At 40.0% G+C, this 14115-nt stretch overlaps 1 protein-coding gene across 2 annotated transcripts in view; it reads right to left on the reverse strand.

Moving 5' to 3' along the window:
- dync2h1 (dynein cytoplasmic 2 heavy chain 1) overlaps positions 1-14115 on the reverse strand; it is a 571463-nt gene that overhangs the window by 201761 nt on the left and 355587 nt on the right. For both annotated transcript variants that reach the window (XM_072577509.1, XM_072577508.1), the window contains 2 exons: positions 5065-5130; positions 1953-2003 (listed from right to left, as the gene is read on the reverse strand). In XM_072577509.1, the coding sequence (XP_072433610.1) occupies positions 1953-2003; positions 5065-5130 (117 nt within the window). The remainder of the gene's footprint in view (positions 1-1952; positions 2004-5064; positions 5131-14115) is intronic.

Genomic DNA, 14115 nt, shown 5'->3' on the forward strand with positions numbered 1-14115 from the left:
TCAAGATGCAGCTTAAGAAAGTGGGAGGGACAGAATGGGACAGCCTGTTTACCAATTAATCCATAATTTACCACAACTGCAAATATATCCCACATTTTCAGAGATCTAAATCCTAATATCTCTCTGCCATTGACGTGGTTAATTTCAGGAGGCTTAATGGCAAAGGTCTGTTGGAGGAACATCCTGCTCATCAAACTCGAAGTGTACCTTGACAGATTTTCTGTATCAATTTTTTCAGCATAACAAGTTGAATGCAACTGTTTATCAAAATATATTAAAAATTCTAACGTGTGCATGTACTTTGCACAACAAAAGTGCATTTCTTATTATCACTTCTAAGTCACATTTTCCCATTTTTCCTTATTAGGAATTCCTATCTTCGTGGTTATAACCAGCTTTGTAAATATGTCACACTGTTACTATAACCTCCTGCCAGTGACAACCACCTGATGAAGGAGCAGCGCTCCAAAAGCTAGTGCTTCATTCAAATCATGACTGCCAGAGATGGAATTGAAGTACTTGTTTACATTTGCTATCCAATTAGCCTACAAAGCATCTTGCTTCAACTAATTTCTATGCTTCCCAAATTCCTATAACATTTTGCAATCATTCATAAATACGAAGTGATTAAAGTGAGAACTGTTTTCCATCCGCACCTCCTGGTCCAACTATCCTAGTCTTTTTTACACCAATTCACCCAAGAATTATGCTTGGCCTCAGCTCTATTACATGCAATAGTATGGGAGATAGACTTTTTATTTAGGAAAATATGTCTAGTGCTGCTTAGAACATGTACATGAAAAAGTATGGTTTCTGAAGGAACATTTTCACTTTTAAATGAACAAATGTAAATGGTCAGGTCTATGACTTTGTAACATAACAGCATTTTACTGGTGACAACATGAAAACCTATTTTTGGTTGAAGGGATTAATCAGTTACAAATAAAAGGAGAAAGTGCTGGTGAAATACAGCTAGTCTGGCAGCACTGTCAAAGTAATAAACAGTTAACATTTCAAGTTCAATATAACTCTCCTTTGGATTGAAGGGGGCTGGAAAATATAGTTTCCACTGTGCTGACAGTAGAGGGGGAGGAATGAGTAGAACTGATGGGTGCCCAGAGCAAAAGGTAAAGGTTATGCTAAAGGGAATAGAGGAGATACATAAATGAAAAAAGGGATTAATGATTGGTGTTAATGAACTCAAAATGCTAACTTTGTTTCTTTCTCCACAGATGCTGCCAGATCTGCTGCATTTCTCTGGTACTTTCTTATTGCTCATCTCTAGCATCTATAATACTTTGTGTTTACATCAGTTACAAATGGTTTTATTTTCTACAACATGAATGTCAATTGATGCAATGGTATTGTTGCTTGGACTAAATGGTAATTACAAGTCTTCCACATTTCTATCTCAGTCCAGTTTTCACGTACTGTTACATATGTCACATGAAACTACAGACGGCACAGAAGGTTCCTCAGTGTAATTTTGGATAATGATGAATCAGAAATTGATTTTGATTAGAGTGAACTGGGGAGATTTCCACACAACAACCAAGATATCACATCAAAGAACTTAATATCTAATTCTGCCATTGCCAATTTTGCATTGCCTTTGGGATAGGCAGCCCTGGTGGCACACATTGTTTTTTCACATCAGTGTGGACCCAATGCTATTTACATTTCAGCTGGATGGAATTTGCACGTGCACGTGATGTTTCAGTGCTCCATATTCAAATAAATGCCTCTCGTTACTGCATATATGTTTTCCACATACAATTGAGCAGGCCTACATTAATAAGACCAAGTGTCAAAATGAATAGGGGGCTTTCACTTATGTGGCTGGCTGGTGCTCTCTACTGGCAGGCTCTGTGAAAATCTCACTGAGAATAACTATTCACTGTAATAAACTCAAAAATAAGAACAAAGGAACAAATGGTAAAATTAACACTTACGGATTTTCGAAGCATATCTCCAACAATCAAACCAGTAAATGCATCCCATTCCTTAAAAAAAGAGAAAATTTTAAATATACCGCATTATAGTCTACATTTTAACTTTTTTTTAAAGAGAGAAGTTGCTGAACTATAACTTTTCACACCTTAGCTTTAGCTTGGCAAAATTAGAAACATTACTTGTCCAGGAATGGTAAAATCCACAAACAGGACTGCCCAGGTAGACCCATTGTTACTACTTACTCCTGCCCCACAGAACTCATGTCTTCCTAAGTCAACTAGATTTTTTTCTCCTCTTGTCCAATCCCCTCCTGAAAACATCTGCGATTCTTCCAACACCTTATGTTAGTTTGAAAATTTCTGATTTACAGGCTCCAGCCTCCTCCTCTTTACCATGGACCTGAAACCCCTTTACACATTCATTGCCTATCAGGATGGTCTCAGGCCTCTCTGCTTCTTCCTGGAAACAAGGCCTGAACCACCCTCCCTCCACCACCACCCTCCTCTGCCTGGCTGAGCTCATCTTCACTCTAAGCAACCTCTCTTTCAACTCCTCTTACTTTCTCAGGTCAGAGGGGTGACCATGGTTGTGCACAGGGCCCCAGTTATGCCTATCTCTTTGTTGAGTTTTGGAACATTCCTTACTCCAGTCCTATTTCAGCCTCCACCCACAACTCTTCCTCCAGTACATTAATGACACCATCGGTGCTGCTTTCTTTTCTCTTCCGAAATTGGAAAAGTTTATCAATTTCACTTCCAATCTCCACGCTGTTCTCACCTGGTCCATCTCAGACTCCTCCCTTCCTTTCCTCAACATTTCTGTTTCCATTTCTGGGGATAGTCTGGCTACCAATATCCCGACTTCCACAGTGATGTTGACTATATATTCTCACACCCTACTTCCTGTAATGACAATTCCATTCTCTCAGTTTCTTCATCACTACCACATCTGTTCCAACGATGCTAATTTCTACAAGGAAGCCTCCAAAATGTCTACATCCTTCCTCAACCAAGGATTCCCCACCACTGTGACAGGGCCCTCAGACTTTGCTAACCCATCTCCAACAATTCGGCTCTCACCCTCTCTCTTACCTTCCACAACATTAGGGCGACACGGTAGCTCAATGGTTAGCACTGCTGCCTTATAGCACCAGGGACCCGGGTTTGGTTCCAGCCTTGGGCGACTGTCAGTGTAGAGTTTGCACATTCTCCCCATGTCTGTGTGGTTTTCCTCCAGGTGCTCCGGTTTCCTCCCAGAGTCCAAAGATGTGCAAGTTAGGTGAATTGGCCATGCTAAATTGCCCACAATGTTAGTGCATTAGTCAGGGGTAAATATAGGGTAGGAGAATGGGTCTGGGTGGGTTACTGTTCAGTGGGTCGGTGTGGACTTGTTGGACTGAAGGGCCTGGATCCATACTGTAGGGAATCTAATCTAATCTAATCAAAACATATTAGTAAGGTACCCCTGGTCCTCACTTACACCCCACCAGCATCCAGATCCAAAGAATCATTAGAAACCATTTCTGCCATCTCCAGCAGGATACCACCACTAGACACATATTCCCCTCCCCTCTCTTGTCCTTTCCTCAAGGTCTACTCGTCCTTCACTCCCAACACAACACATTCCCACAGCCCTACGGTACCTTACTACAGAAGGTGTAACACGTGCCCATTTACTTCCTCTTTCTTCACTATCCAAGGGCTCAGATGCATCTTTCAGGTGAAGCAGCACTTTACCTACATTTCACTCAATCTAGTCTGCTGTACCTGCTTCTCACAATATTATCTCCTCTACATTGGGCAAATGATATGCAGACTAAGTGACCGCTTTGCGGAACACCTCGATTCTGTCCGCAAAAGTGATCCTGAGCTTCCTGTTGACTGCCCCTTCAACACACAATCATTTTCCCTGGCCAACATCTCTGTCTCAGGCTCACTGCAGTGCTCCAGTGAAGCACAGCGCAAGCTAGAAGAACAGCATCACATTTCCCATTTGGGTAAGGTGATTAGGCCCTAAAATTGTTGCACTTGATATTGAGTCTTGAAAGCTGCATGGTCCCCAAACAGGGATTCAGTTGGGCTACTACCAAAACCATCCCATTGTCAGCTATGAATAGGAACCAGTTAGCAGCTATTGATTCCCCTAGGCTGACCTTTATCCATTCCTTTGTCTGTCCAACTGTTGTTTTCTCTCTCTCTGGGCTTCATTTCCACCCATTACTTACTCCTTGCCCCAACCCATTCTTTAGCATACATATCAATCTTTTCCTAGCTACAATCAGTTCTGGAGAAGGGTCACTGGACCCAAAGTGTTAACTCTGCTTTCTCTCCACAGATGCTGCCAGACCTGCTGAGTTTTTCTGGCATTTTTCTGGTTTTGTTTCTGAGTTCCAAGATCTGCTGGAATGGGAATTTCTGGTGATTCGTGCCCTATAGTGACTTATTTAATGTGCACATTAAAGATTCAAAATAGAATTTTCGATTCTCTTTGCATGTTTTCAAAGTTCAAAACAGACACCACATTAATGGTTCAGACAGTGGGTGGTTGCCTATTACAAACAGGGATAATTTAAAAATAATTTGGACAACTCATTATGGAAATATTCAACATCGAGTCAATATAATGCTAGAAGTCATACCAAAGCTATGGTGTGAGACTGAAATAACAAAGTTCAAACAGTCGAGCAGAAAAGATTAAGGAGCCATCTGATTAATACATACAAAATTTTGAAAAAGCTGAAACAGGTCAGCAGAGTGAAAGGATCAGATGGCGACTGGGTAACGAAGGGCATAAATTTAATAGTTTTGGAGGAAGAAATTTGAACTATTTTATCATATAACAGGTTCTTATAGTATGGAATGCATTAACAGAAGTGGTTACTGAAGCCTGGCCAAAACAACTGTCAAGAAGAAATTAGATATATAATAAAGAGAAATACATTACAGGGTTTTGCTGAAATAGATACAACTGAGGTACAGTGTGTCAACTGTCAGTATACAATGGTCAAACGTCTGATCTAAGAAAATGTCTTGTTTACTGTAAGGACTGCTTGAGCAGTAAAAATACCAATGGTAAGCACCTGCAATAAAAATGACTAGTTTCATTTCTTACATTTTCTTGGAAGAGTTCTGGGTACATTCCACGTACAAAGTGCAAAGCAAACATAAGTTGATCAGCCTGCAACAAAAAGAACCAATTATAAATGACTTGGGAATGAAATGCAAGAACATTTGAATTCCCAGCTCCTACTTATGCAACACCTTTAAGGTAATAAAACATTTCAAGGCATTTCACTGGAGCGTCATACAATAAAATTAAACAGCAAATCACAGAAGGCTATTTTAAGAAAAATCCCCATGTTTGGACAAAGAGATTGCATTGTGCAGTGCCTTAAAAGTTTAAAGAAATAAGAGAGATAGAGTATCTGAGAAGTTCAGAGAGGAAATTGTTGAGTTTAGGATCTAGGCAGCCACCAATAGTGGAACAATAAAAATGGAATGCATATAAAGTCAGAATTAGATAACTCAAAGGATTATGATGCTTGAGGGGATTGCAGAGATATGGAAGAATCTGAAATAAGGATCAGAATATTAAAATTAAGGTGTTCTGGTTCTGGAGGTCAGTCATCTTAGTGAGGACATCACTACGGGAGTTTCTCAGGGTCATTTCCTAGGTTAACCATCCATTGTTGCTTCATAAATGACCTGCCATTCATCATAACATCCAAAGTGGGGATGTTTACTGATGATTGCACCATTCACAACTTTTCATATATTGAAGCAGTCCACATCCAAATCCAGCAAGATGTGGACAATATCCAGGCTTGGGTTGATAAGTGGCAAGTAAAACTCATGTCGCATAAGTATCTAGGTAATGACCATCGGCAACGAAAGAAAATCCAACCATTGTCCCTGGATATTAACTACATTAAATGCAACATTATCAATATCTTGAAAGCTACCATTTACTAGAAACTGAAGTGGACTAGCCAGATAAATAGCATGGCTGCAAGAGCAGGTCAGAGGCGGGTAATCCTATAACAAGTAACTCATCTCCTTACTCCCCAGTGTCAGTCCATCATCTACAAGGCACAAGTTTAGAGTGTGATAAAATATGCTCCACAACCACGACAAGGTGCAAAACACCCAAGAGTTTCAACACCATCCAAAACAAAGCAGCCTCTTTTGTTCACATGCCACCTCACATCTTCAGCATTCACTCCAGCATTGATGCACAATGACACCAGTGCAATAACTCATCAAAGCTCTCTCAAAGACACCTTCTGAACCTGTCAACATTTACATCTAGAAGGACATGGGCAGCTGAATCGAGTGAAAACCACAACCCGCAAGCTTGGTTGCAAGCCACACAGAATCCTCAGAATTCACATGACACCAGGTTACAATCCAACAAATTTATTTGAAATCACAAGCTTTCGCAGTGCTGCTCTTTTATCAGATCACTTCACCTGATGAAGGAGCAGCACTCCGAAAGCTTGTGATTTCAACTAAACCTGTTGGACTATAATCTGGTGTCGTGTGACTTCTGACTTTGTTCACCTCTGTCCAACACCGGCAATTCCACATCATACATAGCATCCTGACTTCGAAATATATCACTGTTAGGTCAAGTCCTGAGACACCTTCCCTAACAGTACTGAAGATGTTCCTCCAGCACATGGACAGCAGTGGTTGAAGGATGTAGCGAACCACCACCTCCCCAAGGGCAATTAAGGATGGCTAACTATTGCTGGTTTTGCCAACAATGCTCACATCCCACAAATGAATTTTAAAACAGGGACCTAGATAAGTCAGATTTTCATCTTTTGTGGTGGATACCATAAATCCTTAATGTTCCTGATTAAAGATCCATTTTTTGTTCTCGGAGTACCCTCCTGCCATAACCTGCAGAGAAGGTCAGTGGCTACCAATACACATTCACTGTTGTGTTTGATGAGGATGTAAGAGAAATAGCTTTTTTTCAGTTTGTGAATGCCTGATTTTATTAATTTCATTAGCATTTTAAAGGATTGCCATTATTATCATTTGACACATCACGGCAGTGCTTTCTGTGCACCAAAGCAGTGAGTTTTAAAGGCGCAGCCTATAACACATCATTAAATCATTAGGAAAATCAAACCAGAAATGTCACTTAAATCATTAAAACCAGCAGAGGACTTTATTGTCTGGAGAAAAGCCTTTAATGCATCTGATCCCCAACCTGGTTAATTTGATGGTTGCTTAGAATTTAAAATCAGGGCCCGATTATCAATCACTGGATTGAAATGTATTTAAGCATACTACATGCATAACTAAATACCTTTATCATACACCATCCAAACACTTTTTAAACATAAAACAGAAAGAACAGGGGAGGCTGGAAATTTTAAACATACCTGCCATTATAAATCATATTAAACTTTTTCAACATGTCTGCCAAAAGGTGCTGAACTTTATGCAATTATCAGCAAACATTCCCACTTCTGACCTTATGACGGAGGGAAGGTTTTTGATGAAGCAGCTGAAGGTTGTCGGGCCAAGAACACCACCTTGAGGAACTCCTGCAGAGATGCCCTGGAGCTGAGATGACTGACCCCCAACAATCACAGTCTTGATATCAAGGGCTGTCACTCTCACCTCACCTCTGGAATTCAGCTCTTTTGCCCATGTTTGAGACATGACTATAAAAAACTTAAGAGCTGAGTGGCCCTGGGTAAAACCTAAACAGAGCATCACTGAGCAGGTTAGTGTTGAGCAGATGTTGATTGAAAGCCTTGGTGATGACACCTTTCATCACTTTAATGATAATCAAGAGTAAACCGATGGGGTGGTAATTTGTCAGGTTGGATTTGTCCTGCTTTTTATGTACAGGACACACCTGGGCAATTTTTCACATGTCTGATGGATGCAAGTGTTGTAACTATACTGGAGCAGTTTGGCTAGGAGGGAGCAGCAAATTCTGGAGCACAAGTCTTTAGTTGCCATTCTATTGCCAGAATGTTGTCATGGCCCCATTGTCTTTGAGGTCTCAAATGCCTCCAACCATTTCTTGATATCATGTGGAGTGAATCTAATTGGCTGAAGACTGATTTTTGTGATGTGGAACCACTGGAGAAGGCCAAGAGGGACATCCACTCATTGCTTCTGGCTGAAGATTGCTGCAAATGTTTCAGTCTTATCTTTTGCACTTCTGTGTTGAGCTCTTCCATCATTGAGATTGGGGATATTTGTGGACCTATCTCCTGCAGTAAGTTGTTTAATTGTGCACCATCATTCTCAACTGCAGAGCTTAGATCTAATTCGTTGGTTATGGGATCTCTGAGCTCTGCCTACCACTTGCTGCATAAGCAGTTTGGTATGCATTTGATAGTTTCACTAAGTTGACACCTCATTTTTAGGTATGTCTGCTGCTGCTTCTGGCATGCCCTTCTGCACTCTTCACTGAACCAGGATTAATGATGGTAATGATTGAGTGCGGGATATGCTGGGCCATCAGGTAGCAGATTGTGTTGGAGTACAATTCTGTTGCTCTTGCTGGACAAGAACACCTGATAAATGACCAGAGTTGATTTCCTTGATTTGTTTCATTTAAAACAGTGATAGTGCTACGCAACACGATGGAGGTTACTCTCAATGTGAAGATGGAACTTCAACTCCAGCCAACAGATTGTCAAGTATGCTTTTCTGACTTGTTGGTTCCCTCATCACCAGCCACAGACCCAGTCTAGAGGCTTTTGGAACCAACTAGCTCAATCAGTAGTACTGCTTCAGCTGAATCACTCTTGGTAGTGGACATTGAAGTCCCCCATCCAGAGTACATTTTGCATCCTCGCCAAACTCAGTGCTTCCTTCAAATGTTGTTCAACATGAGGGAAGCTGAGGGAGAACAGTATGTAGTAATCAGCAGGAGGTTTCCTTAAACTGACTTCAGTTTAATCTGAAGTCAGGAGACTTCATGGGGTCTGCAGTCAATGTCGAGAACTCCGAGGGCAACACTCTCTGATTGCATACCACTGTGCCGCCACCTCTTCTGGGTCTATCCTGCTGATGGGACAGGACATATTCAGGGATGGTGATGATGGCATCTGGGATATTTCCTGTCAGCTATGATTTCATAAGTATGACTATGTCAGGTTGGTGCTTGACTAGTCTGTGACACAGTTCTCCCAATATTGACACTAGCCCCCCCCCCCCAAATTTGGTAAGGAGGACTTTGCAGAATCAGCAGGGCTGTTTCAAGCGGGGAAAGGGTCAAAAATTGTAGCGCTAGAAAAACACAGCAGGTCAGGCAGCATCCAAGGAGCATGGTCTTTTCCGGTGCCCAGGTTAAAGATGGGTCGTCCATCCAGTTTCATTTCTTTGTTGAGGTCTTGTAACAATTAATACAACTGAGTAGTTTGTTAGACCATTTCAGAGGGCAATTGAACGTTAACCAAATTGCTCTGGGTCTGGAATCAGATGTAGGTCAGACCAGGTGATGATGGCAAAAATTATTCCCTGAAGGACATCAGTGAAACTGATGGGATTTTTCTGACAATAAATGATGGTTTCATGGTCATCAGTAGATTCTTCATTCCAGATTTTTCAAAAATTTAATTCAAATTCCACCATCTGCCATACGAACCCAGGTGCAAAGAACATTAGCCAAGTTTCTGGATTAATAGTCAAGCCAATTAATAGTCAATACCACGAGGCCATCACCTTTCTATCTCTCTGTTTGAATCCCTCTCATATTTGGCTTTTCTACCTAATTTTGTGCTGTCTGCAAATTTGGCTATATTTGCTACCTTCCTCTAAGTCATTACTATATATTGCTAACAATTGTAGTCCTAGCACTAATCCCTGTGGAAGAACCCCACTGGTTACAGATCATCATGAAAAAGAATATCTTATTCCCACGCGCAGTTTCCTACCCATTAGCCAATTCTCTATCCACGTCAACGTAACACCTCCAATACCATGGACTCTTATGACAATGTTTTGTAAGTTACCTTGACAAATGCCTTTTAGAAGTTCAAATACAACACATCTACTGGTTCCCCTCTATCCACTCTGGTTGAGACTGACTTGACAAACTCTAATAAATTAGTCAAACATGATTTCCCTTTCATGAAGCTATACTGACTCTCTTTGATGACAAAATTTTTCAAAATGCTCTACTATTACTTCCTGAATAATTGGATACAATATTTTACAACAATAGATATTAGACTAATTGGCCAATAGTTACCTACTTTTTGCCTCCCTCCCTTTTTGAAAAGAAGTGTCGCATTGGTAATTTTCTATCTACGAGTACTTCTCCAGGGTCTAAGGGTTTTTAGGAAGTTTCAACTAATGTCTACATAGCTATTTCTTTCAGCACTGGGGGCTTATCTGCCTTTAACACCATTAGTTTATCTTATACTACTTCTTTAGTGATAGTGACAGTGCTTAATTTCTCCCCCATATTCTTTAGTATTAATGGAATGTCCAAAGTACCCTCCACCATTAGGACTGATGCAAAATTATCTGTTTACCTACTGTACCATTTTTTTGTTCTTCATGATTATCTCCCCAGATTCATTTTCTTAAGGGGTCTATATTCATTTTGACCCCTTTCCTCTTGCCTGCTTGGCCTTGTATTTTCTCTCTCACTATTATCTTTTTAAGACTTCCTTTGCTGAATTCTGAATTTATTCCGGTCTTTGGGGCTATCACTGACTCTTGCCTCTTTATATGTTTTTCTTTCAACTTATTACTGTTCTTACCTTCTTTGCTCAGTCCTAGTGGTTTATTGCTCTCTTAGAATCTTTCCTCCATACTGGGATATATTTTTGCTGAGAGTCACAAATTACCTCTTTAAAAGTTTGCCAATGCTTACTTACTGACCTTAATGCTAATTTATCCATTCAATCTAGTTTCATTAACTCTGTCCTCATTTTATCCAACCAGTACTTTCTCTAACTCTGCCCAAATTTCATTGTAATTCCCTTTAAGTTAAACACAGTTGTTTCCAACCCAAATTTCTCACTGTAACTCCTCCACCTCAATTCAAACATGGATGAAGGTATGACAGTCAGGCCCATAATTTGGCAAATGCGAAGTAGAAATAAGTTAAGTCAGCTGTGATTTTTAAAAAATTTTAGAGTTTCTTTATTTAACTAGTGGCATGTGGGTATTGGTCTGTGAGCATGAGAGGGTTTTACAATTAACTTGTGAGCATTTATAAATCTATGAACTTTTGAAACCAGTACAAGAGAGTTAGTTCCAGGTATGCTGATGGGAATCTATTTGCAATGTGGACAGATTAAATACGAAAGAGTTTTAAGCTGCTTTTAGTTATAAGGATCAGAGATGCATTTTATTTTTCCTTTGGAGTAGCATCCATTGGAAAACATTTTGGTTGCAGTTTGCAGACGTTGGATGCATGAAACATGTTCTCCTCGAGCAAGGATTTAGTTCAGAAAAGATGGGAATAGTTACTTCAGTGTAAACTTTTATACTCAATTGTGTGAATGCCCAAGGAAGTCTACAAGATCCTCAAAATCAGGAATTGAAAGCAACATTTATGTCAAACCTATAGAGAGGAGGGAATTCTCTCCCTGATGTTTGAATACCAGAAAGGAATACTGTTGGGATAGATGGGAGTTTTACTGCACTTTCAAGTTTTTTCAAATTGTATTATTTGTAGATAGCTTGCTATTCTGTTTTATCTTCATTTTGTTTTACTAATAATCTCGTTATTATTAAAATCCAAATGTTTTTGTTTCTGTGAAAGATCACCTTCTTTGTGAAATGATCTGACAAGCTTGGATTTCAGTCTGGAATTATCTTATCCAATAACAATATCAATTGTGATCACAGAGTACATGCCGAAACTGCACGTTCAGGTGGTATTGCCAACTGGCAGCATGTAAGTAAGAAACAGTTGTGTACCAAGAATAGATCTTTGATATCCAAATGAAACCAAACTAGTTTTACGAAGGATGCACAACGGTGAAGAGGCTTTAGAACAGGATGATATGGCCAACTGTATCAAAGACTGCAGACCGGTCAAGAAGGACGATCAGGGATTAGTTTACCTTTGCCACAGTCACATCAGACTTCAATTGTGACTTTGGTAACAGTCATTATAGCACAGACAGAAACCTGATGGAATGGATTTAATCATGGGGCTCCAGGAAGGATAGATACGTATTTGGAAAGTGACAACATATTCAAGGACTTTGGAAGGCAAAGGGAGATTAGAGATGTGGTGGTTGTTTGCAAGAACAGAGGATTTAAGGGATTATTTTTGGGAGAGAGGGTAATTATGGCATATTTAAAAGAGAGACATAAAGCACCTCAAGAGTTAGCTTCGTTAACAATATCAAGGAATGTTAGTAAAGGAGGGAAAAGTGTACATTCAGCAGTTGCATGGGAATATGGTTAAGGGTGTAAGAGAAAGTTTGCTTGGGCAAGTTGAGTTTGGAAGATCGTGATTGGAGATAGAAAAGAAATTGGGGAAAAAGGCACTGTTAGGGAAATAGCACGAGGGAACTTTAGAAGAAATTTATTCCAGTAGGTTGGTGGGAGGAAAGGGGCAGAAGCAGTTGATCAAATGGTTTCACTATTGGTGACAAAGAAGTCCAAATGTTTTTCGGATTTTTTTTAAAAATCTCATGTAGAAAGATACTTTCTTTTTACAAAGTACTATTTTGAGAAATGTGTGTTCATCAAGGTTAAAAAGTCTTTTTGCTGGGTATTTCCTTATCAGGTACTTAAGTAGAGTACAAAAACTTCACTTATAAGTCATGTATTTAGAGAAATTCCTTCTTTGCCAGCCCCTGGTGTATCAACATTTCTCCTTGGAATGAATAGAATTTTTAAAAACTCATTCATGGAATGAAGGCATTACTGACTAGGGTTTCATTTATTGCACATTCCTTATTGCCCAATGGGCAGTTAAGATTCAACCACATTGCTGGAGTCACATGTAGGCCAGACCAGATAAGGATGGCAAGTTCCTTCCCTAACAGACATTAGGCAACAAGATAGGTTTTTCTGAGAATCAGCAATGGATTCATGCTCATCATTAGGCTCTTAATTCGAGATTTGTTTTACATTGAGTCCAATTTCTACTATTTGTTGTGTTGGGACTTGAATGCAGGTCCACAGAACATTATCTGGATAATACCACTAGGCTGTCACTTCCCCTGAATTGTATTAATAAATCTTTAAATGATCAGCTACTGAAATAAAGAGATCATTCAAAGAAATGCAAAATACTGTGGTTATTGAAAAGCTGAACATGCTTTGTGGTCTGTGGTAACGCAGAGGAGCCGCCTTCAGGGAAATCATGGATCTTGAAGAGATTGAATTCCTGTCATGACACAGCACCACTATAGAAGGGTAGCCTCTGGCCACAGTCTTGTCGAGATCAGTGGGCAAGCCTTTTAAACATCCCTGCAGCACTAGCATTTTGTCAGGGAGGCTGCCCTCTCAGAAGCTGGCCAGTTCAGGCACTGCAGGGATGTTTGAAAGGCTTGCCCACTGATCTCGATCATTTCCATGATTTCCATGGATTTCCATGATCATTTGTCTTAATTGCTTTTGGTCAATAAATTGGAAGCTGGCATGTACAGATAGGTAGCCTTTCTAGCCCCGATCCTTCCACAAAATCTCGCTCTTTCTCTCTCTCACTCACTCACATATGGGAATGTAAATTGTGTCTACGACTTTGCAATCAGTAATATGATATCGGTTTCAATAAAGACCATTCAGCATCCACGAATTTTGTAATGATCATCAGTAAAATTGTTATAAAAAATGACCATGATTGGAAAACGTACTTGTGTAAATGGTTTTGTGTTACCTCTACTTAAAACAAACTTCAGTAAATATGCTAAGATTTACAAAACCAGAGTGAGATGAAGGGACTGACATATGAGGAGAGGTGGAATCAGATAGGACTATTATATGCACTGGAGTTCACAAGAATGTGTGTGTGCGCGTGTGTGTTGGAGGGTGGGGGGTCTCATAGAATTTCTCATAGGAATAAACAGAGAAGATGCATGAAGACGTCCCCAGTAACAGGGTTGTCCAGAACTAGGGGCTGAGATGAAGAAACATTTCTTCACCCAGGGAGTGATGAGCTGTGAAATGCACTATCACAGAAAGCATTTGAGGTCAAAACATGAGTTCA

Source organism: Chiloscyllium punctatum, chromosome 9 (genome assembly GCF_047496795.1).
Source record: "Chiloscyllium punctatum isolate Juve2018m chromosome 9, sChiPun1.3, whole genome shotgun sequence".
Taxonomy (NCBI): Eukaryota; Metazoa; Chordata; class Chondrichthyes; order Orectolobiformes; family Hemiscylliidae; genus Chiloscyllium; species Chiloscyllium punctatum.